Source organism: Neovison vison, chromosome 4 (assembly GCF_020171115.1).
Source record: "Neovison vison isolate M4711 chromosome 4, ASM_NN_V1, whole genome shotgun sequence".
Lineage (NCBI taxonomy): Eukaryota > Metazoa > Chordata > Mammalia > Carnivora > Mustelidae > Neogale > Neogale vison.
Genome location: NC_058094.1, coordinates 174,425,171 through 174,452,998, shown reverse-complemented (window position 1 = coordinate 174,452,998; position 27,828 = coordinate 174,425,171). Strand labels below are relative to the sequence as shown.

Genomic DNA, 27,828 nt, shown 5'->3' with positions numbered 1-27,828 from the left:
CAGGTGTAAAAATATAAATAGCCTTGAGCATTGGGCTAAGTTCAGTAAACAAATGATATTCTCTGTCCTACTTTTAAATCAAACAGTACTTTCTCTGTGACACACTCTTGAATAGTCTTAGCATTTGTGAATCTTTGTTCACTTGGAGTTTTTATTATTGGAAATTACCAGGACTTTAGTACATAAAGTTTATAATCAGTTTTGGAGAGTACCATTTTGATGGAAAAAAGTGAGTAACTATAAAGAAAAGAGATTGATTTCCTTAACTGCACAATTGGTTATGGAAGACACTTTAAAAGGAGTTTGAATATGTTTATAAGCTCTGGAGGCTTTATCTTTTCTGCATTCCTAAACATTTTGTAAATCTTTTAAATCTTTTTATTGTGACATTTATGACATTTTTATGTATCATTACATGTAATTTTACTTATTTAGTTTGTGAGCATGTTGAGGGCAGAAACTGACTCATTTTTGTGTGATTAAGACCTAATACATAGCTTTTTAATAGTTATAGAATCAGATGAAACCCCCCAAAATAATTTGAAGAACAGTAGTTCTTGCATAAAATGTGCACATAACCCCACACAAAGGAAGATATTAGAACTCATTACTTTATTTAACCTGTCTCTTGGTTGCTTTTTTTTTTTTTAAGATTTTATTTGTTTATTTGTCAGAGAGAGTGCAAGTGTGTGAGCACTAATGGGGAGTGGCAGGCAGAGGGAGAAGCAGACTCTGCTGAGCAGGGAGCCTGATGAGGTTCCCCATCCCAGGACCCTGGGATTCTGACCCAAGCCTAAGGCAGACGCTTAACCAACCAAGCCACTCAGGTGTCCCGATTATTGTATATATTTAAACAGTTTTTTTTTAAGCATTTCAAACATTAAAAGTAGAAAGATTAATATAATGAATTTCCTCTCCTCATGCACAGTTAGACATTTATCAGCTCATGGCCACTTGTATTTCACCTACATCCTTTTTTACTTTTCCCCACTCTCTACTTGCAGAATTATTTTTGAAGTATATTCTAGATACATGATTTAATCTGTAAATAATTCATTATGTGTCTGTAAAACATAGAGATTCTCTTTGTTAAAACATAATCATAATATTATTTTGCCACAAAAAAATAAGCAATAACTTAATGTCATTAAGTATCCAGAAAATATTAAGAACTACCAATTTGGGGCACCTGCATAGCTCAATCGTAGCTCAGTCAGTTAAGCTTCTGCCTTAGGCTTGGATCATGATACCAGGGTCCTGGGATGGAGCCCCGCATCGGGTTCCTTGCTTAGTGGGGAGTGCCTTCTGCCCCTCCTCCCCCTCTCCCTCGGTCCCTCTTCCCACTTGTGCCTGCTCTTTCTCTCAGATAAATAAATAAATAAATAAATAAATAAATAAATATTTTTTTAAGACTACAAATTTGTCCCCTTTTCCTTCTTTCTTTTTTCATCCCTCTTCTTTCTCCTTTCCTACTGTATTTCTGTGAAAATTAAGTAGGATAAGCTCTACATATTGTAGTTGTAGCCTGTAGTTTTCCCCAAACTCTCCTTCTCCCTCCCTTGTCCCCCTTTTCTTTCTCTGTTTTTCCCTGACCTTTCATTTGTTGAAGGAACTGGGTATTTTTTGCCCTTTAGTGTTTCTCACATTCTCTCTCTCTCTCTCTATATATATATTTTTATTATTATTATTTTTTTAAGTTCATCTCCCTAGTATATTGTAACAGTTCATCTTCCTGGTATATTGTAACCGTTTCCCAGTCTTCTGCATTTCTTAAAATCAGATTCAGGTTTGATTACCTCCCTTCCCTCCCCTCCCCTCCGCACTCCACCCCCCTCCCACTCAAGACTCTTTCGTAGATGGTGGTGTATATTTTTGTTTGAAGAGGTGTATAATGTCTGGTTTGTTCTTCCTTCCTTCCTCCTTCCCTCCTCTGCTAGATCTCTGACATATTAAGGATTGCAATATGGTACTGTTCTAGTTGTATCATTTCTTCTTTATTATATGGAATATTTCCATAAAGAGAGACTTAATTTTCATAAACTTTCCAGTTACCCTGATAAATGCTTAATTCTCTACCACTCTTCAAACACAGTTGCACCCTTTAAAGGTGATTAAAAAAGATAAAAAATCTTCATGATTTCATGAATTCAAGTATTTGAAATGCTCCAGTCCACTGCAGTTACTATTTTTAGTGATTCCATCTTTAGACAGTTGCAGCCTTTTCAGGTTGTTTGCTGAGTCCTTTTGACTTATCTTCAGTAGCCTTCAGTAGCTTTCTAGTATGTCAAGTTGCTGCAGGCCCATTTTTAAACTCATTTCCTTGAAATCAGCCATTGCTCCAGTAGCCCTGGTTCACTTCAGTGGAACTGTCAACATTATTTTTTACAGAAGTAATATTATTTTTTGTTGTGATTGTTTTTATACCACTAATGAGCCACAGTTAAATTACTATATTTTAAAATGACTTAAAATATTTTCTTTGTGTGGTTATTCCACATTCTTAGTATATAGTTAGATTTGTTTTACTTTGCTTTTCATTTTTAGAGAATGTTTTTTAAATTCTTTTTTTTTTTTTTTTTGAAGATTTTATGTATTTATTTCAGAGAGAGCATGAGAGGGGAGAAGGTCAGAGGGAGAAGCAGACTCCCTGCAGAGTTAGGTAGGAGCCTGATGTGGGACTCACTTCGGGGACTCCAGGATCAAGACCTGAGCCGAAGGCAGTGGCCCAACCAACTGAGCCACCCAGGCGCCCCTTAAATTCTTTTAATATGTAAAATATTTATAGTGTCACAAAATCAGATCTACACAGCAAGGTGTTTTCAGATGTCTAATTCTTATCCCTGTCTCCTCTACCCCCATTTTCTTCATTCCTCATTGATCAGTTTAAAAAGTTTCCCTGGGGGCACTTCGATGGCTCAGTGGTTGGGCATCTGCCTTCGTATTAGGTGGTGATCCCAGAGTCCTGGGATCCAGCCCTGCACTGGGCTCCCTGCTCTGCGGGAAGCCTGCTTCTCCCTCTCCCATGCCCCCAGCTTGTGTTCCCTCTCTTGCTGTCTCTCTCTCTCTAATAAATAAATAAAATATTTTTAAAAAGCTTTCCTATATCCTTACAGTAAAAAAAAAAGCAATTGTGTGCATATTTATAATTCTGTCCCTTTCTTAGCTGAATGATAGCTATACATACTTTTACTAGTATGTAATTAAATTTTAAAAATAATTACAGGTAAATATGTTGATACAAAAAATACAATTTTTAAAATATGCAAGATTTCTGTTCTGATATCTCGATGGATTCTAATAGCATGTAATTAGAAATTTAAGTGTCTTACTCTTTGGTAGCTTTAAAATTTTTGCTTTAATCAGTTATTTTTAAGGGAATATTTTTCCTTTTTGCGTGTCATATATATATATATACACACAAACATATTTATATATGTGTCATATGTATATGTATATACACACATATATATCAGTTTCATTCATAAACAAAGATATACACATATATCAGTATCATTCAAAAACAAAGATAGACTTTCATTTCATATATATCAGTCTCATTCATAAACCAAAGTAGACTTTCCCATTTCAAATGGGAACATTAGGAAAAGAATCTATTTTCTTTCTTTTTGATGGAGAGTAGAGGCTTATTTATTATTTAAAAGACATCTTTAATTTATTGAGTTATTTATTATATATGTAGACTCCAAAACAATTTGTATAGCTAGAAATATGTTGTCTCTGAAAAGCTCTTTTGGTTAATTTAATTCAGCCTCGTGTATCTACTAGACCTTTTATTAGAAATTCAGGAAACCTTGATAAAGCAGTTTTTCAATTTGAGGCTTTGCGTATTTATTGGAAGCCTGTCAACACTGTTCTTTGCTATACTGTCCTATCCACATGATACTTTTATGATTTTTCCTGTATAAGAGAAAATGTTGAATAAATAACCATCTTCCTCTCCCCCCCACCCCCAATACAGTAGTAGTTCCTTCAAGCCCCAATTCAATGATTCCCAGTGTATGGGCTATGGGAATAAGAAGGAGGTTGGCAGCCTAGCTTAGTTTGTATCCTGAATAAATAAATACAAATTCTGAATGTTCCTGCTATTGTTTTCAAACTGGGTATAGGTATTTTGCAACTGATAGAATCTAGTGTGAAAAACACTAATTTATTGTAGCTTATATTTGTCATTAGATGCTAAGAGTCCTAATTGTGTGTACTTCAGTAGTAGTCTGTGACTTTTTTTTTTTTAAAGATTTTTTTAACCCAGACGCCCCAGTCTGTGACCTTTTATAACTACTGCTCTAATAAAAAGGGAAGGGTTTGTACAGGTGGTCATCTCTATATGTGTACATAATTCATTCTTCAGAATATATGACAGTTGAACAATAACAATACTTCTTTTGGTAAGGGAGAAGGGTTTATTAACAAAGAACTAAAAATATACACCCCCAGTTGGGAGAGGTAGGAGAGACTCTTTAGGTATCTAGTGGCTGTTATTTTTGCCAACTGGGCGGTTAGCCATCTTGGAAACCAGGGTCATTGACTGTGGTATCTACCCTTTCCACAGGCTCTCTTATCTTTCCTGGCTCAAGAACTGAGTTGAAAACTCCCTATCACACTAGTCTTTAATCATCCTCCCAAGAACATGCTAGGTATCTTAAATAGAAGTGAGTAGAAGAGGATCTTTTTTCCCTTGTCCTTAGAGTATGTAAAGAGGGATTTGGGACAAGTTGCCCCAGCAAATGTACTGATGATCCCTGTGTGGCTGCCGTTCTGTGGTTTCCTCCCCATCCATTAAGGAAGTAATGGATGTGGGTTGCTGTCGGCATATGTTGAGGCAGCCAAAAGAACGTTTTTTTTGGTCCATCAGTCTCATGGAAGAACAAGGTCCAGTTTTTGGGTTTTTTTGTTGTTGTTGTTGTTTTGGGGTGGGAATTTGGTGTCAGTTGTACTGGAAGGAAGGTATAACTCTGCCTAAAGCCATAAGGTGTGGGGTAGAGGAACACTTCAAATTAGGGTCCTTTCCTTTTTCACTTTCCTAGACCTTTTCCTTGTCTTGCAATTTCCCCTTTCCCTGTCCTCTCCTTTTTTCCCCTCCCTTGTCTTTCCATTCCCTCCATTTCATTTCTCTGGTTAGTATATTAAATATTTCCATTTTTAGTGAGCAGCTTCTTTGTACCAGGCTTTGGTTAAATTATATAATGTTGAATGAGAGGTTCCATGTCAGGAGTACATGCCATTGAAATTACGTGGAGCAGAACTTCCAACATATTTTAGGTGGAATAAAGTGGGAGTAAAACAATTTATAGTTGCAGTAGGCCACTCTTCTTTTGAGTGCTTATTTTTGTTGTTTAACTCGTATGATTTCTGTGACTCAAGTTGGCACTGAAGTAATATCGGTTTGAAGATTCTTAGCCCTATCTGTCTGGCTGCCCTATGCCACATAATGTTTTCACATACGCCAGGTCATTATAACTCTTGAGTATGGTTGACCCATTCTGTTGAGACATCAGAGTCCAATGTTCACTTCGTGGGAGCTCTGACAATGTGTTTTTATGAGATCTAAAATACCTGTTTCCACTTAACTCCATTCTCCCCCTGCAGCCAGGAGACTCTCAGTCTGGCTTTGCATCAAAATAGCTGTGTCAAAAAAAAAAAAAAATAGTTGTGTCATTATGAGGACAGTTACTTAACCAATCTGCTACAGCTAGACCTGACTTGAGAGCCTACTCAATGGGAATTCTGGATCAATGAGTGATATTGCAGAAGTTACACAATGTTAGTGGCCAACTGGAACCTATAATTTCTAACTTTTTATTTTTAGTACCGTATTATGCTACCTTCCCTATCATAAAAATATGTGATGAGAGTCAAGTAAGATAAATGTCAGTAGGACTTGATAGGCATAAAATATTACAAGGTAAATTATTTCCGCTTGGTTTCTTTTGTCAGGAGGTATATATGATCCTTTGCATTATCCTTTTATGGTTCTTAAGCATCTTGGCAGCAGGGATCATTTTTTATTTCTCTGTGTCCCTATGCTCAAGGCCAAACTGATACATATAGGTGTCAGGACATCCTAATAAATTGATACCCTTTGAAAGTGAAATTCTTTCCATTGTTTATGTAGGGTATATGATGGTTAAAATGATTGTCTAATAATAAAAATTACATACTTCATATTCATGCCAGGGATTTATTACATTCATTACAAGTCATTTTCTGACTGATTTCTTGGGAAGCATATTAAAAAACTGAAAAGTATTTGATTTTGAAATGATTTCAGCTTTTTTTTTTTCCTTAATGTTGTTGTCAGTGACAAATTTTAAGGTTTAATAAGGAGTTGGGATTTGCCTAGGATCAAATCCCACTCTTTTTTTTTTTTTTAAGATTTTATTTATTTGTCAGAGAGATCACAAGTAGGCAGAGAGGCAGGCAGAGAGAGGTGGGGAGGCAGGCTCCCTGCTGAGCAGTGAGCCTGATGCGGGGCTCGATCCCAGGACCCTGGGATCATGACCTGAGCAGAAGGCAGAGGCTTTAACCCACTAAGCCACCCAGGCGCCCCTCAAATCCCACTCTTAACTTACTAGCTTGCATAACCTCAGGCAGGTTTTTTTTTTTTTTCTCTGTGTCTTAATTTCTCTGTTGCTAGACTAAGAATGAGAGTGACCACTAGACATTGCATTTATTTACTCCCCACAACAGACACATGAAATAGGTGAGGAAATGAAGGTGTGTAGTGGTTATCCATCTAATAAAGAGTAAAGGTAAGATTTGCACTCAGTTTGACTCCAGAGTCCATATTGTTTGGGCACTATGCTGTCCTAACTTCTGGATTACTTAAGTAAGTTGTTCAGGGAAATAAATGAAGTGGAGTTTGTAGAATGTTTTGTACAGTTTTGGTTCTCAAAACTTTTTAGGTTTTAGAGTTTGTGAATAAGGTTTTGTGGACCTAGAGATTAAGGGGAATTATAAACATATAGTTGTTTTAAGTTCTAAACAGTTCTGATAACTTGTTGGAAATGAAAGAATCTCAGACATAATGGATCAGCATCTTAAGAGTTTTTTGAGTCTGCGTTTTTAAGAGTCTGCATTTAAGATCCTTGAAGTTTGAGAAGTACTGGAGTAGATGATTTTGAAGCTTTCTTCCAATTCCCATTGGTGGGTCAGTGGTTCTAGGGAATCAGATAGCAGGGGTATTTTAGCACTGATTATTGTATTTAGAGAAGAAAATGATAATATATCAAGTATTATTTTAATGTAAATCACAGTAATAGAGATTTATTTCTATTTTTTGGCTTCTGTGTTAGGTCAGCTCTTGAGGTAATTAATACCTGTTTGAATTTGTAGAAAGTTTCTGATATGGTCCCAAATGATCCTGAATTTTATCATCTTGTATCATCTTAGGAAATAATTAGAACTCAATTTTTATATGGCTTTAAGTTCCATTGTATTCCTTACTTTCACCATATAATGAGCCAATTTTATATGTGTGTGTGTGTGTGTAAACACTATGAAACTTTCTAGTTTTGTACAATTCACTATTCTGGTATTTCAATGAACAGTTTAAAATTTGAAGTTAACTATTGTAAAAAAATTAACTGCAAAGCAAATGAACACTTGACTTACTTAATTGAATCTGTGTAATTTTATTAGTCTATAGAAAATAAAAATTCCTCTCAAAATTAAAGGATCTTTTGTAAATTTTTTTTAAATAGATAGTAATGTCAGTTTTGTTCACATTAAATCATTAGTACCTGGCACATTGTAGTAGGTATTGACAAGTATTTATGAATGAATGAATAAAAATTTGTGTTTTAATCATTTTTGGTACCATTTTCAAATGAGAGGCAATAAATTGTGAAAACTTGCATTTTAGACATTTGAGCATCTCCCCATGTTAACTAACTGCTGCATTTTATAATCTTCCCCATATTAGCTAATTGTGATTCTTCTCTGAAAATTATTTTAATTGTGAGAGGTATGATTCAAACAGGAGAAGAAATACTATATTTATTATGCTCCCTTCCTTTATGTACAGTGGTAGCTGCTTGATTTCATTTTTAAGACCTCTTAATATATCTAAATATATCTACGTTGTTTAGCTTTGAAAAACTGGCTAGCAAGCATAAATCTAACTTTGTAGAGAAAGAATAATATTGCAAATATTAGGTCAGACCTCATTCAAGAAAGTAGTTTGAATAAAATATCTGGGTCATAGTCTGGTTTCACTTTCCCTGAGAGTTTATGAGAACTCTTTGCAGGGACGTCAGTGGATAAGGTTTTGAAGGAATCTTGAGAAATAGTTGGGCATCTGGCAGGACTGTAATATGGATCTAGGTACACAGGTGTTCAGCTGACGTATTGTCAGAGGGATTGGACTGCTCTGTATTTTATTCTAAATCCCCTTGCTTACTTTCAGCTCTTAGAAGTCAGAGACCAGTTCTGTAGATGAAACAGTATCCTCAACTGATTCAGGGAGGAGATCATGAGGGCAAAGCAGAAACTTCATCAGCGGGGCATTCTGTCCTCTGGTTAAAAAGTGGCCAGTATAGGAAAAAGGATAATAAAAATACAAATGAACAAAAATTGCACCAGCCTTAAATAAAAGAAGAAATTTAAAAAAGCTTCCCCAGAGTGACATAAAAGAGAATATGAATAAATGGAAAAATATTACTTGGGGTAGGAAGACTCATTATTATAAATTCTCCTTAAATAAATTCTAAGATTTTTGTTCATATGTCATCTAGTTGAAAGCTTCTTATATAGTCATATATATATATGTATATATGCACATAGCAATCATATATATTTAATTTTTCTCCATAGCACTTACCCCATCTGATATAACTATATAAATTTATTATTTTTTCCCCTGGAATGTAAACTTAACAGAAGGTCATAAATTTATCAAAGTGTGCCTATCTTTCTCTCCTTACTAGAATGTAGCCTTATGGGGATATGTTGTTTTCCTTGTGGTTTCCCCAGCACCTTGAGCTTATAGCACATAGAAAACAGTTGATGACTGGAAAATGAGTGAATAAATAAAACTCTCCTTTCTCTCTTAATCCATAGAACTTATTGTCTATTCCATAGTTCTGTGGTCATTAATTTTGTTCACTTTAACATGTTATAATGCTTTCTATTATTTTCTTTTGGTTCAGTGTCTAATTGTTTCATTCCTATAAGACATTCTTCTCTGTGCTCCTTGATGGCAGGAATGAGACAAATGCTTCCTTTGTGGACCTCACAGTACAAGGCAAATGGATGTAGGAACTTGTGAATTGAATATGTTTATTTATTCATAATAACTTAAATTGCTAAAATCCAGTTTGCCTTCAACAAAAGGTGTATTTTAAATAAATAATACAATATAATTCTAAACAAAATAGGGTTTTTTGTGTATTTTTAAGGACAGAATTTTTGGAGATGTTTCTTGAGCTCATGGTATATTTTAGTAATGAAAGTTGGAAGTTTGCAATTATCATTTTACAAATTACTGCATACAATTTGAGTAAAAATAATTTTCATTGAGATGTGGATTTCTTACCTTAAAATTTTAATTTATAAGAAATGTCTTGTTATACTGTAGTTATGTTGGAACTTAGTTTTAAAATGAAATATTCTAAGCAAGTACAACTTTGTAGTCTACATAAATGTTTTTATAAATACTTTTTTTTTTTTTTACCATTTCTTATCCCAGCATATCATTCAACAATTTGTGTAATGATCGCTTGCTGTGCATTTCATTGTCACTATGTTTTTAAAAAATCGTTGCTGATGTACTTAAAGCCCTTTCTGCATATAGATTTTGTATACTGTTTCTTGGAGATAAATCTCTAAGATTGTAATTAACATTTTCAAAAATAAATATGTAACAATTACTGAAACAGTAACCGTGTATGTTTAAAAGGAGAGATGTAAAACTATGTACGGTTTTGTTGGTTCTTTTCTAATGTATATGGACATTTGTTAAAAGAATTTTTTTATTTGCTTTATTTCAGACCAGTCTATCCATATGGGGATGGGGAAGCCTTGGCATTGTCCTTTCTCTAATAACCTTTGGACCCTTTGTAATATTTTATTTGGCCTTTTATATCCTATGCTTTGTGGGCGGGTAAGTATTCTCAATGACAGTCTTACAATTCAAATGTTTACTCTTGTTAGAAATTGAAACAAATGACCATGAGACCTTAATAAGTAAGAAAAAAATGACCATGAGAAATGGTAGTATAATTTATTTGTGAGTGCTATTTTTGCAAATTGTTTTTTACCAAAGTTAAGTAAAATAAGATATCCAGTAAAATAAAATTGGTGGCGATTATGATTTGTACCAGGAATATGGATAGTCATCTTCAAAAACTTTTCAGTTTTCAATTGTATAAAATTTTTTTGTATAATTTGAAAGGTTTTAAAGATTTTTTTATTCCTTTTGGTGTTGCTACCTTTTAAGGCTGGAAATTTTTATTTATTACAATATTAACAGGATAATTGTTAAGTTTAATAGAGATGATTCCTCAGGTTTTACGTAGTATAGTAGAAGATGCTGTTTCATTGACTAGACTTCATACAATAATATTAATTATTTCCCTTAGTGAATGCTGTCATGTTGTTATGGAAAATTCAAACACCTCATTTGCTATTTTTCTCTTCATTATTTGATTATATTTTACATTGAGTTGATAAACCTTTACAAGAGAAGTTTCAGTCATGATTTAGTATAACTTCCTGTGCAGAGCGTTTGGTATCAGATATGAATTATATCTAAGGAAAGTGTAGAAAAGAGAGTTAGAGGATTGTTACTTACTCAAACCAAGTACCTTAACTGAGCTGAGTGTTTTGTTTTTACTGTTTATATATATGCACGTGTTTGTGTGCGTGTATGTATGTATATATAAGATATGTTTATGTAATTATTTTTGGAATGAATACCTTTGAATTCTATTTAAAAAATCTTTTGAGGCCCCAAATATTTGGAGGAGTTATTTGAACCTATAGGCTTAGAGAACAACTTAGCTAAATTGAAGTGAATGTAAAAACTGTGGCCTGAAAGACTGTATAAGATACTCAAGGAGTGATTTCTCAATGTACTTACCACCTCCCACCTTTTTCATGATAGGGTTTGGAAGTTCTGTGTGGCCATTTTAGAAGGACTGCACCCACTATTTGTGGGACAAATGAGAATCAAATCAAGCTCTACTCAAGGACTATTCCTAAAACTGCATATAATTTATATTTAACACTTTCATAATATTTGCTTAGGTATGGTATGGTATTAGGTGTGTATTGTATGTAAGTAGGTATTGGGTATAGTATTGCATACTGAAACAATTAGAAATAAGCCATGAGAATCAGATAAATGGAATTTTGAGTATCTTTACTGACTATAAAGATGATTGAAGACTATAGATCTGCAGCCCCCTGGGCTTCCTAAATTACACTTCTTTGTCACAAATGAAGACTGAAGCAGAATAATCGCATAGCTGTGTGCTTGCACTTCTTCCTCATGGAGTCATGGCTGCTTTCATTGACTGGAAGGGAGACTGTTTTTTGGAGATGTTTCTCTGAAAACAAGAGATTTCTTCTCTTTGATGAATTGAATAAGCTCTTGGCAAAAGTGAAGGTGAATGATTTTAGACTATTTCCCAGTATTTCAGGGAGGGAGGAAATTGTAGCTTTCTTTGTCAACAGTAGCCCTAGGAAGCTTTGGAGACCGGAGGGTGGAGAGTCATCTCTCATACACTGAAGTGCTCCACATCAGGTTTTGGAAGACGGAAGAGTGCTGAGTCCATGTACTTCAAAGTCATGGCAACCTTTCCTGCTCCTTTTCTGAGTGTGCAGGTTTACCAAGGAGTAAGCACAATCGTTTTCAGATACTTTTAAAGTTCTGTAAAAGTTTTTAAATAAGGCGGGATATTGGATGGTGTGCTAGGGTCACTAAAAACTCTTCAGATAATATTAAGAGTCACATGATAGGGTCTGAAATTCCAGTTTGATGTTATATCATAAATGTTCTGATCTGATATTGATATTCTGTTCCTGATTGTAAATCGCAGTGAAATTCACTGCCATAGTAAGGGGACTTCAATTTAAGTTCTAGAAAGCCTCCCAGAATTATCTTCAATAATCAGGGGGATTAATTAATCATTTCTAGATTACTCAGTTGTGGTCAATGAGTATCTAGTTCCTGAATCAAATCTTTCCTATTTTGGCTGAAATTAGAAAGCATGATTGTTTTTTCTTTAATATAACTTAGTATAGTTTAATGCCTTATGAATTTGAAGAACAATGCAGGCTTTTAAATAGCAATCTCAAGTAAAATAATTGCATTTAATAAAATCATTTCTTGGTTTTAATATCTGAATTTTTAAGATTTTTTTTTTTTTACTTCTATAAAATGCAAGTTTGAGAGGAATTAATACATTTTCTTATGGAAACCACCTTTTAAAAAAATTCTGCAGTTAACCATCTACAATGTTGATAATATATATGTTTTGCTGATAAAGCTAATTCCATATTTTCTAGTATAAAGATAACTTTTGGAAGGAAAATCACTTAGAGATTTTTGTATTATGTGTGTTTTTTTTTTTTTTTTAAAGATTTTATTTACTTATTTGACAGAGAGATCACATGTAGGCAGAGAGGCAGGCAGAGAGAGAGGGAAGCAGGCTCCCCACTGAGCAGAGAGCCCAATGCGGGGCTCGATCCCAGAACCCTGGGATCATGACCTGAGCCGAAGGCAGAGGCTTAACCCACTGAGCCACCCAGGTGCCCCAGTATTATGTGGTTTTTTTGTTTGTTTTTTGGGTGCATACTTTTGATTCTGTTTTATGGGTTATTTAATGACATTCTGTTAGGTTGGGTGATGCAGTCATTTGTAGCACCTGTTTTTACTTAAACCTCAAGGCTAAAATAGGTGCTAAGTTTAGACTGTTAGCTTACTTTCCTACTATCATTCTTTGGACAAAGGTTAATACTTTATCAGTCTTTCTTATGATAATAATTGTAGAAATACATAGTATAAGCATTTACTTATGTCTGTAAATCTGCTTATCACTAGATAAAACTGAAATATGGGGCCATCTTGAGTCTTAGTAATAGTATCAGATGCAGGACAGGTGAAATTCTGAGGCCAGCTTTTTAAAAAAGAAACAAAAACAAAATTGATGACATGGGCTAATTTGACTTTGTTTTCTCAACTCATCTTTCAGCTTTTGTGGTGCTTGTACTAAATAGCAACAGATAGCCACAAAAAGCAGAGGACTTTGAGAACCTTCCTTTTAGTAGTTGAGGCTGACCCTATTTAATTTTTCATTATTCCCTTCTTGTTATGACAGCAGTTGAATTGTTGTAAGATTATTATAAGATTATTATAAAGTTAGAATTTGATGTTTTTTTTTATGGGTTTCCTGTCTACTTACTGGTGCTTAGATTTAATTGGTAAATTTTGAGTATATAAAATATTGATAGCATTTAGTCAATACTTAGAGTAAAACAGATCCCAGCCAGTTTTTATCTTACTTCAACTCTGTAATTGTTTTTAAAATAATCAGCCTTTGGGATGTATTTATATATATTTTTAAATTCCAGTCTAATTATATAAGCTATATCTTTTTTTTCCTTCTTTGGCCTTTATTTATTTTCTTTCCATAATCACAAATTATATTACTATCTGACATTAATTAGTTAATAGAACTATAGAAATGTGTGATTTTAGCTATAGATTTAGATCTCATTTGTCTTTATCATTGTTTAATGAACCTACTTATTTAGGGAGGGCTGATTTTTTTGCCTGGGATTCTTTATGAAATATATGAAATATGAAATATATGGAATATATTTATATAAAAACTTTGAAAGGCATTCTTGTATAAATTCACAAAATGCTTATAGTTGTTTTAAACTTCAGAACATAACAAACTGTCAATTACTTGCCTTGCCAAAGTAAAAACTGATTTTTTTAGTGAGTGATAAACCATCTATTAAATCTGAAAAATATCTTTGGTTAATAGATATGTTAAGTTATAACAGAATTTTGTTTTTGTTTCTGTAATTGAGTTTTTTCTTCCCTAGGGGCTTTGTGGTTACTCTCCTCTTTGGAAAAACAAACTCAGAGAAGTACCTAGAACAGTGTGAACACTCATTTCTTCCTCCAACGTCAACTGGGATTCCCAAGGTAAATAGGGTAAAGGAAGGTAAAACCTCACAGTCTTGTTCTGTGAAACGATGGTAATGTGATCATCTGTATATGGCTTGGCATATGTTCCTACATGTCACTAATGCTCACTATAAACTTACGGGACACTTTCTAATCATGCTTAGAAAATGTATCTTAGAGGATTACTTTGAAAACTTGTAGTGTTAGATGTTCAGAGTGGAAATGAAAATTTTATGAAAAGATAGAAATTTGGGGCCTCTTCCTACTATTGTGACATAGGATTTCAAAAATATGGAGTGAACTAAATTGCATAGAAACCAGAGAAAAGAAAATGGATATTATTTTTTAACTGACTTGAAAAATACAGCTTTCAGGGGCGCCTGGGTGGCTCAGTGGGTTAAGCCGCTGCCTTCGGCTCGGGTCATGATCTCAGGGTCCTGGGATCGAGTCCCGCATCGGGCTCTCTGCTCGGCAGGGGCCTGCTTCCCTTCCCCTCTCTCTGCCTGCCTCTCTGCCTACTGTGATCTCTCTCTGTCAAATAAATAAATAAAATCTTTTAAAAAAAAAAAAAAAAAAGAAAAATACAGCTTTCAGTTAGGCTATTCAGTATCTATAATTTTAATAATTTAGGCCCAATTATATTTATATCATCTTGAGTGTTGATATTTTTTCCATTTTTTAATATCATAATCTGTAAAATTGGAATTTAGTACTGTAGGTAGGCTTCATACTTGCATTGTCTTCAGTTCTTGTGGTATTGGGATGGTTTGTTTCATCTTGTGTGAAGAGAGACAAAGTGATCTGGAGTTGATGCCAGTATCTTAACTTTACAGTTAATAACTTGTTCATTATATGCTAAGATGTAGGAAATGCAGAGATAGAAATATATAGTATAGCTTTATATTGTTGAAATAAAAGAATTTCACCCTGTCCTTGGAAGTTGCATGTAATAATTTGAAGGGTATGTTTTATATATGTATTCATGCTTTTTTGTTTGTTTGTTTTATTTTATTTTATTTTTTTTTTATTTTTAATTGAAGAATGTCCCACTACTTTTCACATTATTTCCAGGCCACTGAACTTACTGAACACTACAGAGAAATAGAGAAGTTCATTTTCTTTTGTTGCTAAAAATTATCCCTAAATAAAATTAATTAAAATATATTTATTTGGCACTTTGTATACTGTTTTGGGCTGGGAGGGGGAAGGGAGAAGAGGAGGAGAGTTTTAATAAAGACAATTATTAATTTGATTCACCTGAAACACTAATTTATGGTTTTAAAGTTTCACTGAAATACAGCAACATTGTATCTTATATTTTTTGTTTTTTTACATTCTAAATAATATTGCCGATTTTATGAAATTATTGAGGATAACAATAGGCTTTTTTTTTTTTTTCTTTTTTTTTTTTCTGGGTGTCTAGCTGTGTTAACTTGAGAAAGTGTTTGGTTTTGTACAGAGCCTTGAGAAATAAGGCTATTGCCTGACTTGAAGATGGCAGGGAAGTTGCAAGTTAGAAGTAACTATACAGACTTTAAATCAGAGAACTTTGCAGTAAAATGTTGTGATTTCCTTTAAGTGCTTAGAAGAAATGAAACGAGAAGCCAGGACTATAAAGATTGATAGAAGATTGACAGGTGCCAATATAATTGATGAACCTCTCCAGCAAGTGAGTTTTCGTATGTGGTATTTGGATTCCTTATCTTGTGTTGTAAGGTGTATTTCTTTTGAAAATACTAGGAAATAATTTTTGCTATTTATGTAATATGCTGGAAAGTCATCATAATGCTGTTCTTAGATTCTGTACTTAAAGAAGCTGCCTTATTTATGAAATCATTTATAATAAAGTGGTTTATATAGTATTAAAGCCTTTTGTTCGAACTTGCATTTAATAGAAAAGTTTTCTCTGACATATTTGATAATGTTTCTAATTATTTTAAAGTTAAAATGCTCTTTAGCTGATGAATAGGCTTAGTGTTTTGGCAAATCAGACAATTTGTACTATAGTTTTTTAAATGGTTATGCCTGATTTGTTTCAAAAATATTAAAAAATTAGAATTAAAAAAATTACTCTCCAGATATTTTTCATTGATGTTTGATTATATGATTTTTATAATGTGTTCTTTAAAATTCTAACATTTCTTTTATAGTTAAACCCATACTTAGTTTAACTGATTTTCAAAAGTAATATACATCAAGTTGTATCATTTGCTGTATTGACTGATTGTATTAAATCAATTTTGTTGATACTGTTGGCAGTATCAAAGGTATTAGATTTAAGTGAACTTGGGTAGTGGGTGACTTGGGACACCAAAATAATTTAAAATTTTTTGAAATGGTCTTTTAGCATATTGATCCTTTTGTAATAAAGGCTGTTTTTTGGTACCACAATTTAGTATGTAGAGAGTATATATAAATTGGTAAATAATCCTTTTAGGTTTTAGTTTGCTGCTCATAACTTTTTAAATCCTAAAAAGTTGTGTTTTTTCCCAATATTTTTGTTTTAGGTTATCCAGTTTTCCTTGAGGGATTATGTCCAGTATTGGTATTATACACTAAGTGATGATGAGTCTTTTCTTCTTGAAATTAGGCAGACTCTTCAAAATGCACTCATTCAGTTTGCTACTAGGTAAGGCACTGATCCAGAAAAAGTTAAATAATATTGTTTATACCAGTAAAGAAAATGACTTTTAAGTTGGAGGGGGAAATTATTAATTAGTAATAATTACTAAAGGTGAGTAGAACAGTAGATGATTGTGAGATAATAGATTATAGAACTAGAGCTCTAAAAACCTGTACTTCTTTAGATTTAACCTTTACATTTACAGAATGGTTATCTTTATTAAACCCTATTCTCTCAGTCTGAATGTCAGTGTCTTCCTCAGGGTCCAGTCATGTGACTTTCAACTCACTTATTGAGAATACTTTTTTTAAATCTCTTACCCAGATACTCTGTTTTATTTGAGTGCCATGGAAATAGTTTCAGTAAAATTACTCTTTTACTTTTAGCACATACCTTATAGAAGTCTCAGTGGAGAGGAAACCAAAGAAGCATGAATCACTGGAGAATATTCAGCTTATTTATTTTCAGAAGGGAGTGTATTTTTATGAGTTTGCTTTAAGAAATTTTTGTGAGATATACTAAAATTCTTACTTTAAAAACCCCATTTAAAAAACCCACTTATATACTGCCTTCTCTATGACAAAAATATTTTGGTCTATATCATTGTATTTAAACCTCTTGATTTTTTTGGGTGACCATTTCATATACAGAAGTGACTTATTTTTGAAAGAAAGAATTTTATGTTTATTTGAATTTGATTTTTTTTTAATTAAAAGATTTTCCTACTAGCCTATAGCCTCAAGGATTTTATGTTTATTTGAATTTGATTTTTTTTTTTAAATTAAAAGATTTTCCTACTAGCCTATAGCCTCAAGGCAGGAAGCTGCATGCCATGGCCAAGAGAACATTTTTAAATCTGACTTTGTTATTTTTCAGCTGAGCCTCTTTTCTTCCCTACTTAGGTTCTTGAAATACAATCTTGTACTTTTGAGAATCTTGGAGAATAGAGCTTTGCCCTGGGGCTTTTACTGCATTTTTATCTCTGTGCACGTAGATGTTTCTAGCTCAGGCTGCCCTGTCAGGACTTTTCATCTGTAACTCAGTTAATTCTAAGCTTTGGAGTAGGAGGTTAGTTCCTCAACCTCAGGTCATTGCAGAGGCCTGCAGTAATGTTTATGGTTTGATTAATAACCTTGTAGAGGTAGATTTGAGTGCCTTCTCCCTTAGTACTAATAGCAGACGTTTATGGAGTAGCCAGCCTTAATTACAAGTGTAGAGTCGCTGTGGAACACAGAAAATAAAGAATAATCAAACTTCAAAAATAGGATTTTATATCCTTTATTTCATATATATAACATTATTGAGTGTTAGTTATTCATTCAGTCCTCTTCTGAGTCAGTCATTCGCTACTTTTTATAGTAACATCATCCTAATGACTGTTTTTTTCCTCCTTTGGGAAGGTGGGAATAGGGGTTCATTATAGATGTGTCTGACTGCCTAAGTATATATTGAAATATAACAGATTTTAAACCTGGAAAGAACTTTGAACTAGTAATTGGGAGGCTTCAGTTTGCATCCTGCTCTACTACTTAGCTATGGAACTACGAGCGTGTATTTTGAACTTTTTGAATCTTGGTTTTGCTCATATGTGATATAAGCATAGTAATATCTGCCCTGTTCTGTGTTCCTCACAGGGTTATTGTTGGTATCAGATTCATCTATCCATTCAACTAATATTTTGTGCTTCCTTTGTACCAACCAGATGCTGCAGATACTCCAGTGAAAAAAACAAAATTTCTGATCACTGGAATGTAATGAAAATAATAATTGTGAAAATGTTCTGAAAACTGTGAGGGAATTTAGAAATTTAGGTTTTTAATGTCCTCTGACATTTATAATTTCACAAGAGATGAGGAAGCTAAGGTCCAGAAAGATTAAATGGTCAGTGCAAAATTATCCGGTGAATTGAGGCAGAGTAAGAATTAGAATCAGATTGTTCTTAGCAGTCTAGTGTTCTTTCCTCCATTCCATACCAGATATATTATGATCTGATTTTTCACCTTAGTTTCCCCACTTTTTTTTTTTTTTTTTTACCTTTCATAGCAGTGCGTTCCCTGTTTTTGATTCCCCCAAATCACTTTTTCTTTACACTTCATGTAGTAAATTGTTTTGTTTTTGGTTTTTCCCCTGTTTTGTAATATTGTATGCTATCAAGCTGAATATTTAGGTGATTTCAGGAAGAGTCGAGTTTCTTCCATCCTCAACTGAACTGAATTTATATCTTTGCTTTCTCATTTGCCTTAAGATTTTGGACAAGTTAATCAGCTTCTTTTGAGCCTTAGTTTACTCATTCATTGAGGTTGATAATAACAAAGTTGCTTTTGAGGCTGCTTTCAGGCTTAAAATGATAATGAGGAAACAATCACAGAGTATCAGCATAAAATGAAATGCTAATTTTGAGACATAACAGGAGGGAAGGATATACTTAGAGTCTGAAGTCCTCACTTTTGAGCTTTAGTGCTTTTATTTATTAAGCTGTATGGTCTTGAATGGGCAAAACACATAAATTCTTAAGAGTCTGGTGATAACCCATATCTACTTATCAGATTATCAGGGTTAAATGACATCACATGTCAGAGAGTACTTTATAATGATAACACCTTGTGTTAACATTAGTACCTGTTACTCTAGTAGCAGTTCGTGGATGGAAACCTTCATAGAGCACTCTTGACTTCCCTGTGGTAGAGCCTGGCTGTGAACTAGGCTGGAGCTTTAGGGATTGAATCTGAGATAACCTGTGTATTTTATTTCTCCTTCAAATAAGATATTATATACAAGACTGAGTCCTGGGAGATTGTATTATAATTCTACCTGTACCATTGAGTTACATTATACTTAAAATTTCTTAACATGTGTAAAATAACAATAGTAATACTTGTAGCAAACTTGTGAGAGTTAGATGAGATGATGTCCAAAAAGCATTTCCTGAAGTATTTGTTAACCAATAAGTGGTATATTGAGCGAGTTACTTGTCTTTCTGTGTCTCAGTCTCTCCATCAGTAAAATGGGATAATTGTTCCATTGGGCTCTTGTAATGTTAATCTAGAGGAGTAGTGCATGTCTAACACTACAGGATCTAGTACATAGCAAATGAGTGAGTGTTAACTTGGTTGTTACTGTTATTTCTTGTTATTTCTTACCTTCCTAGGATATATACACATAGTTTCTTTGACCCTTGTCTTAGTTTGTTTTGTTTGTGGGGGAAGGAGCAGGTAGAGACAGTGTTAAAGCACATACAGTGGAGAGAAAGTAGTCATTTGTGTGATACTGAGAGCGGTTTTTATCTAGAGGTAGAATGAACCAGAGTAACTGATGAAGACCTCATGTGGATTGAGGTTAAAACTGTTCTTCAAGAATGAATAGTGGGATAGACAGAGGGATGAAGGACATGTTAGGAAAGAACAAAGTTCTGAGAAGGGGAATAAGGTTAGTATGGTAGAAGCAGTAAGGAGATACAAGTGATCAAGGAACCTTATTGCTTTAAGAGGTGTGAAATGTGGCAGCTGTTGCTCTCTGTTCCCCTTAACCCCAAGATTAGCAGAAAGTAGATATATTCTAATGCCACTGTGTTCTTCCTAAAGGGTTTTCCCATGGCAGGAGGAGATACGGGTAGGCAGATTCCAGGATTCAATGGTTGTAATACTAATGATAGTATTCTTTCTGGAACACGGAGGGATATGTTTTGAAAATTTAACCATTTTCTCACTAAACATTTTGCTGTAGAACTAATAGATCATGTGTTTAGACTTGTCCAAAAGGCAGGCATGACTCAAATAATGGATATTTGCAACAGTAAAATTCTTTTGCCATTTTACATTCTTTGCCTTTTGAAAACTTAGCTTAAAACTGACTTTAACTGGAAAGGTAATTATTGTCATATTTACTACAATTAGCCATTAAGTATTTAAAAGAAGGGGCAGTAAGTTAATGTTTTTGCATGTGTAGAATAGATAAGGGGTTGTTAATTGTATAGTTATATAATTCACATAGCACACAGTTTACTCACTTAAAGTTAGTGGCTTTTAATATATTTATAGAGTTGTGTACCCTTCATCACAGTCAATTTAAGAACATTTTAATGATTCCACAAGAAACCTTGTATCCACTTTCATTCACTCCCTTCATTCCCCCCAAAGTTTCTAGCTCTAGTCAGCCACTTATCTACTTTATTTCTCTCCGGTTTTGCCAATTTTGGACATTTTATATGAGGGGAATAATACCATCTGTGTTCTTTTATGACTGGCATCTTTCACTTAGTACAATGTTTTCAAGGTTTATCCATGTTGTAGCAAATGTTATTACTTATTCTTTCCTAATGCTGAATAATATTTCACTGTATGGGCATAAACTACATTTTGTTTATCCATGGACATGTGGACATAGGGATTGTTTCTACTTTCTGGATATTATGAAGAATGCTACTCTGAACATTCATATACAAGTTTTACTGTGGACATGTGTTTTCATTTCTCTTGGATATATAGGAGTAGAATTCCTATATCATGTGGTAACTCTTTAACCTTTGAGGAACTGCAAATTGTTTTCCAAAGTGGCTGCATATTCTCAACAGCACTGTATGAGGGTTCCATTTTCTCCATATCCTTGCTTATACTTGATTTTGCCTTTTGTTTTTTTCTTCAAGTTTTATTTATTTAAGTACTCTCTGTAACCCATGTGGGGCTTGAACTCACGACTTTGAGATTGAGAGTCACATGTTCTACTGACTGAACCAGCCAGGTGCCCATGATTTTGTCTGTCTTTTAGATTATAGCATCCTAGTAGGTGTGAAGTAATATTTCATTATGGTTTTGATTTGCATCTTCCTGATAGGTAATGATATCGAGCATCTTTTCATATGCTTACAAGTCATTTGTATAGCTTCTTTAGAGGATGTGTATTCAGATCTTTTTCCCATTTTTAAATTAGGTTATTTGTAATTTTATTATTAAATGGAGTGTGCTATAGTCAGGTTTTGAAAATACAATTTTATTGGACAGTCACACTGATTTGTTTGCATTTTGTCCATGGCTGCTTTTGTACTACAGCGGTAGAATTGACTAGTTGTGACCCTAGACAGTGTCGTCTGCAAAGTCTGAAATAGTTGATCTTTGGCCCATTAGAGAGAAATTTTCTGAACCCCAAAATAATTTTGTAGTTATTAAAATATTTAGGAAGTGTTGTTGGGGCGCCTGGGTGTCTCAGTGGGTTAAAGCCTCTGCCTTCAGCTCAGGTCATGGTCCCAGGGTCCTGGGATTGGCCCTGCATCAGGCTCTCTGCTCAGCAGGGAGCCTGCTTCCCCCTCTCTCTCTCTGTCTGCCTCTCTGCCTGCTTGTGATCTCTGCCTGTCAAATAAATAAATTAAAAAAAAATCTTAAAAAAATAAAATATTTAGGAAGTGTTGCTAAACAAATAGGAAATATTTTAGAATAAAAATCATGTAATATAGTATATGATTTTGGCTGTGTAAAAAACTGTCAATATGCATGCATAGGAAAGAGACTGATAGGAAATTCACTAAAATATTAACTGATCTTTAGATTGTGGATTTATGGCTGATTATAACTGATGCTGAAAATCAAAAGAAGGAAATTACACTTCACGAAATGAGAATATATTACTTTTATAGCCACAGATAGACAGAAACATTTGCTAATGAGCAATAAGGATCTCTAGGATGGCTTTTTTTAAACTAAATTTTCCTGTTTCTCCATTTTTTTACATTCTTGGGAACGTATAAGAATAATTTTTTTTACAACTATAGATGATGTGTTTTGTATAGGCAGTCACTGTTCCTTTATGTCTTCAGAAAGTGACCTGGAAAATAATGCTTAATATAGTGTTTTGTACATGACAAGTTAGTGAGTAATCAATAAATTCTTGTTGATTGTGTTCCTGTTTATGATTTACATGTTACTTTTTTCCCACAGAATTTTAATATATTTCACTACTAAATCTAGGGATGTTTCATTCATCAGGTACATTTTACTAGAAATCTTGTTTATTAAAATAGTTAACAGCATTAGTTTTTTTCATACTTACCATTATACCTAGGAGGATGCACACCTAGCCCCAGGTTATTTATTTTTTTTCCTTTCCTGTTTAAGACTTCCAGCTCTGTGTTCTTTACACTCAACCTCTAAAATAGGTGAGTGTGCTTCACAGGTGTTTCTCTAAGTTCTTCATTATATTCAGAGATCCACATCCTTTAGAATATCTGAATCTTTAACATCTTTGAAGCATTGGGACACAGGATGTAGAACTAGACTTCTTATGTAGTGATACATTTCACTAAATACCATTTCCTTTAATGTGGTTATATAAAACTGCATACCTAAGATTTTTCTCCATTTCTTCCAGTTTGTTTGTAACTTTAAGAGTCAGGAAGTTTTGCGTTCCTATTAAGGTAAAGAAAACACTGAAAATTAAGAACCCTGATTTATTTTTTTAAACAAAACCTTGATCTCACTAGCTATATAATCTAGAATAAGTAATTTAAGTCTGGAGTTGTAATGATCGCAACTTGTTATTATTTCAAATCCGCTGAAGTTCTAAAATACTAAGACTCCCTGGTGAGGTCAGTACTAATCTTGGTTTGTTTTTATTTTGCCAGTCATACTCTGTCCTGAAAACATGGGCTCATATATTCCGTAAAACCTTACATTTTGAATACCATTTGGGGAGTTATTTTTTATAGTGTCTAATGTTGGTAATTAGATTTAATTTACTTAGGAATTAAAGTACTTTTCTATTATTTTACTAGTAGGAAGTCTTAGAATAGGATCATAATAAAGTTTTTTTTTTTTTTTTAAAGATTTTATTTATTTGACAGAGAGATCACAAGCAGGCAGAGAGGCAGGCAGAGAGAGAGGAGGAAGCAGGCTCCCTGCTGAGGAAAGAGCCTGATGCGGGGCTTGATCCCAGGACCCTGAGATCATGACCCAAGCCAAAGGCGGCAGCTTAACCACTGAGCCACCCAGGCGCCCCCATAATAAAGTTTTTATACCTCTTTATATTTCTATGTGGTCAGAAAGAATTTGATTTCAGACATAAAGGACATTCAGTAGACTAATCTTTTTTTGATGGTTAAGTCTTTTTTTTTTTTTTTTTAAAGATTTTATTTATTTATTTGAGAGAGAGAGACAGTGAGAGAGAGCATGAGCGAGGAGAAGGTCAGAGAGCGAAGCAGACTCCCCATGGAGCTGGGAGCCTGATGTGGGACTCGATCCCGGGACTCGAGGATCACGCCCTGAGCCGAAGGCAGTCGTCCAACCAACTGAGCCACCCAGGCGTCCCGATGGTTAAGTCTTCTATCAGTGAAAACTTAGAAATTTTTATTTGATTAGCCGGATGACTGCTATTCTTTACAGAATGTGGAAAACAATATATTTGTATTTTTAGAAGTCTACTTTAAATTTCCCCACCATGGTTGATTTTTAACTATTGTCAGGAAATCACTGAAGGTGGAACTAGAAAAGAGATGTGCACATTTTGCTGTCCCACTTTTTCTCCCCCTCCAACTGTGAATAGGAGCAGCCAATGAAGGGAGCAGCAATTCCTTGTGTGTTTGCTAATTTAGTTCTTGTAAAAGAGGAATTTTCTACATATATTTGAGGATTATGGTAGAGAGCAACAATAAATTTCATGTAAGTTCAGGAATGTTGTGAAAAAAATGTTACCTTCTTTTATACTTAGCCTTATAATTAGATTTTTTAAAGTAATCTTAAAAGGGAAACAAAGGTGCTGTAGTGAAGTGGTTATGGTAACATGTATTATGAATAAATTGAGATTGGAAGAAGGGCAATTCTTTTAATGGGTTTAGAAGCAAGTTTACAATTGTGTGCCTTAAGAATCTGCTCAAAATTGAATTTCAGGCTGAAGTTTTTGACATGATAGCAAAAGTATTCTTTCAAGGGCTCCTGAAGGATAGGAACAAGTAAAGGTTAATGTATTATACAGAGTATATCCTTTCTAAAAGAGAACTATGAGGGTAAGTTACTGCCTGATTCGGTAGCTCAAGGATGAAGGGATTCTTCTTTAGGACACCACCTGCTTTCAGCAAAAAATATCTGTGGATCAGTTGATCAAAAGCCCTCTACTGGAATAAAACTCTCCTTAAAATCTTCTCAAAGATGCTTGCTTGTTAAAATCTATACAGAAAAACTAGGAATTTTACTTAAGTTCTTTTTTAAAAAAAGCCATTTTTTTTTAAAACATAGAAGACATATATACACACTATGCAATATATAGTCCCCTTTTTACTGTTTTCAAATAAGGTCTTAGTAGTCATTTCTGAGAAAAAATAGTGTGGCATCAGGAACGTAACATTTATTATAGGATTGTTCATGTGGGAAAATCAGGGTTTTTTTTTGTATCATTTTGATAGAAAAGACCTTTTCCAGGAAAGTATTCTGCCAAGAATGTGAAGATTACGTTTACTGCCAAATCCAGCTACCCACTTCTCTAGTCAGGCAAGTCTACTCATGGTGACCCTTGCATATACCATGCTTATTTCCTCCTTTTGCTCATTCCTAAATCCTTTCTTTTTCCCATTTCAGAGACATTCATTAAGATTAAGATTCATTAAGACTCTGCATTCAGAGTTGTTCAGAAGTGTCATTAGTTGTCATGCCATTTAAAAGAAACTGGATACTATAACTGTTGCAGTGTTGTAATGTTTTATTAAAGACAAAAGCCACATTAATATCTCTTCGCAAAACCTTAGTGAAATAAAAAGTCTTAGTCTTATATTGAAAGATTTATATAATTTAAGTTAAAATGAAATATATTCATGACTCTCTCTTTTGATCAAATATTTTGATTTACTCACCAGTTACCAATTTTCCACATACTGTGTGTGTGTGTGTGTGTGTATTACACATGCTTAGATGGGTGTTCAGGTACTATAATCATGGATTCTTAAAGTTCTAAGTGTCCTTAAAGAGAACAAACCCTGGGAAGTGAGGTGATTTGCTGAATTTCACAACAAATGGTGAATGTTTTACTTGAATTAGAGACATATATATGCCAATCCAGTGCTCTTTTATAGAAATCCTTAATTGATTTTGGTGTATTTTTTGCATTACTGGTGATGAGTTGTACATTGCTCATTCCATTGATGGAACCAGTGAAGCAATTTATGTAATCTCATTGTCAGCCCACGTGTTTGGAATATTCATTGGATTTTTTTGATATTAGCATTATATAGTTTAAGGATTTAGAAAGGCGAAAGGAGCTCCTCACTTTATGTTCTATTTTAGAACTTTAAGGAGTAAAGAGTCCGTCATAAGCGCCTCATGTTGCCTTTCTCTGGGAGGCACCTATTAACAGTGTTTTGACCCTGAAAAAGGAATCAGTAAATCACTATGTATCGAGTGTCTCCAATGTTCAATACATTATTTAGCCATGGGAGATACCACTGTGAATAAAATGAGCGCAGAATAAAACGAGTCTCTTGCTTCCTGAGATTTTTATCAGCAGTTAAGTAGTTGAATTTATCTCACCAGTTAAATTATTTAACTGTAGGTTGAAAGTGCTGTGAAATGTGACAAATTTGGTGCCATGAGAATGTATAACTGGAGATCCATACCTAGGCTGAAGGAATATGGCAGAGAGAGAGAAAGCTGAGGGGCATTGAAGGCTGCCATGTGGAATAGATATTTTAGATGAACTCTGAAGTGGGAATTGTCAAGTCAATGTGGGGGAGAGCAGGGAAGTATGTGAAGAGTGGGGAGGGGTGAGCAAACTTGGCAGAGGGATTAGGCTGTCCAAAGGCTCTGAGATAAAAGATATATTTGAGAAATGGAATTAAAGCCTATAAGTCAGTAGAACAGAAAGGAAAGAAGAAGGTGGAAGAGATGGTGATGCGGAAGTAAGCATAGTCCTCCTGGGTATGCAAGATCTTAGAGGAAGTAGTCATGCTTAGCCTGAAAATTGATGGGGAGTTATTGAACAGTTTTTGAATTTCTTATTTTGTACTATCATATTTGTATATTTAAAAAATCACTCTGATTGCTCTATGGAAAACAGAATGGAGAGGAGACAAAGGTGGATGTGGGAGACCATTTAAAGTAAAAGACCATTTAAAGTAAAAAGGCAAAAAAAAGAGACCATTTAAAGTAATAGAATGCTGGCATTAGGGATTGAGATGAAGGCATGGAAAAATATGTTCAGAGAGGTGTACTTGTTTGGTTTTTGCTCTTGTACTTTAATAAAACTTCCTTACTTGTTTGTATCTGTAATTAACTTCTGTAATTCTTGAAACTGTTCTATCAAGATACATAAGCTTTAGGGGCCTACTATGAATTTTAGGTTTTCAAGGTAGGGTTGAATATATTACTGATTCTCTTGGTCATATAGGAAATAATCTTCTCCTCTATTTAAGTTCAGGAAAGGAAAGCTTATAATAGTAATAATATGAAAGTGTAGGTAATAGGATTTATTGTAATAATCTAGGTGCTTTTATTAGAATAGGAATCATGTAGGGGAATACTTTAAACAAAGTGAAAAAGAGCCTTGACCATAAGGGTACTTGGATGGCTCAGTTAGTTGAGCATCCCACTCTCGATTTCGGCTAAGGTCATGAGAGTGGACCCTGCCTTTAGCTCTGCACTGGATGTGGAGGCTGGTTTTGATTATCTCTCCCCCTCACCCCCACTCTAGTGCTAGCATGTTCTCTCTCTCTCTCTCTCTCTCAAATAAATAGATAAATCTTTTTTTTAAAAAAAGTCTTGACGAGAGGCATAATTTAAGAATAATTGATACTAAGAGCTCTACTAGAAAAGTACATATGGATCAATAGAAGAAAGTGTGGCTATTATGTAAATTGAATGACTTTTAAATTGTTTTTTATATTCATGTTCCATTTAGACAATACAGTCTAATTTTAGAAAGTACTTCACTGTCATGACACCATAAGACGAAACAACATTAGAATAATTGGGATTCCAGAAGAAGAAGAAAGAGAGAGGGGGGAGCAGAAGGTATACTGGAGAGAATTATTGGGGAGAATTTCCCCAATATGGCAAAGGGAACGAGCATCAAAATT

The 27,828-nt window shown here is 34.1% G+C and overlaps 1 protein-coding gene across 4 annotated transcripts in view; it reads left to right on the top strand.

The window, feature by feature from the left end:
- The window catches only part of SNX13 (sorting nexin 13), a 133,631-nt gene that overhangs the window by 33,423 nt on the left and 72,380 nt on the right, over positions 1-27,828 (top strand). For all 4 annotated transcript variants that reach the window (XR_006384280.1, XM_044246150.1, XM_044246148.1 and 1 more), the window contains exons 2-5: positions 10,008-10,120; positions 14,077-14,179; positions 15,741-15,830; positions 16,669-16,790. Coding sequence is in view for 3 of the 4 variants with exons in the window: in XM_044246150.1 (XP_044102085.1) it covers positions 10,008-10,120; positions 14,077-14,179; positions 15,741-15,830; positions 16,669-16,790 (428 nt within the window). In the remaining variant the exon portion in view is untranslated. The remainder of the gene's footprint in view (positions 1-10,007; positions 10,121-14,076; positions 14,180-15,740; positions 15,831-16,668; positions 16,791-27,828) is intronic.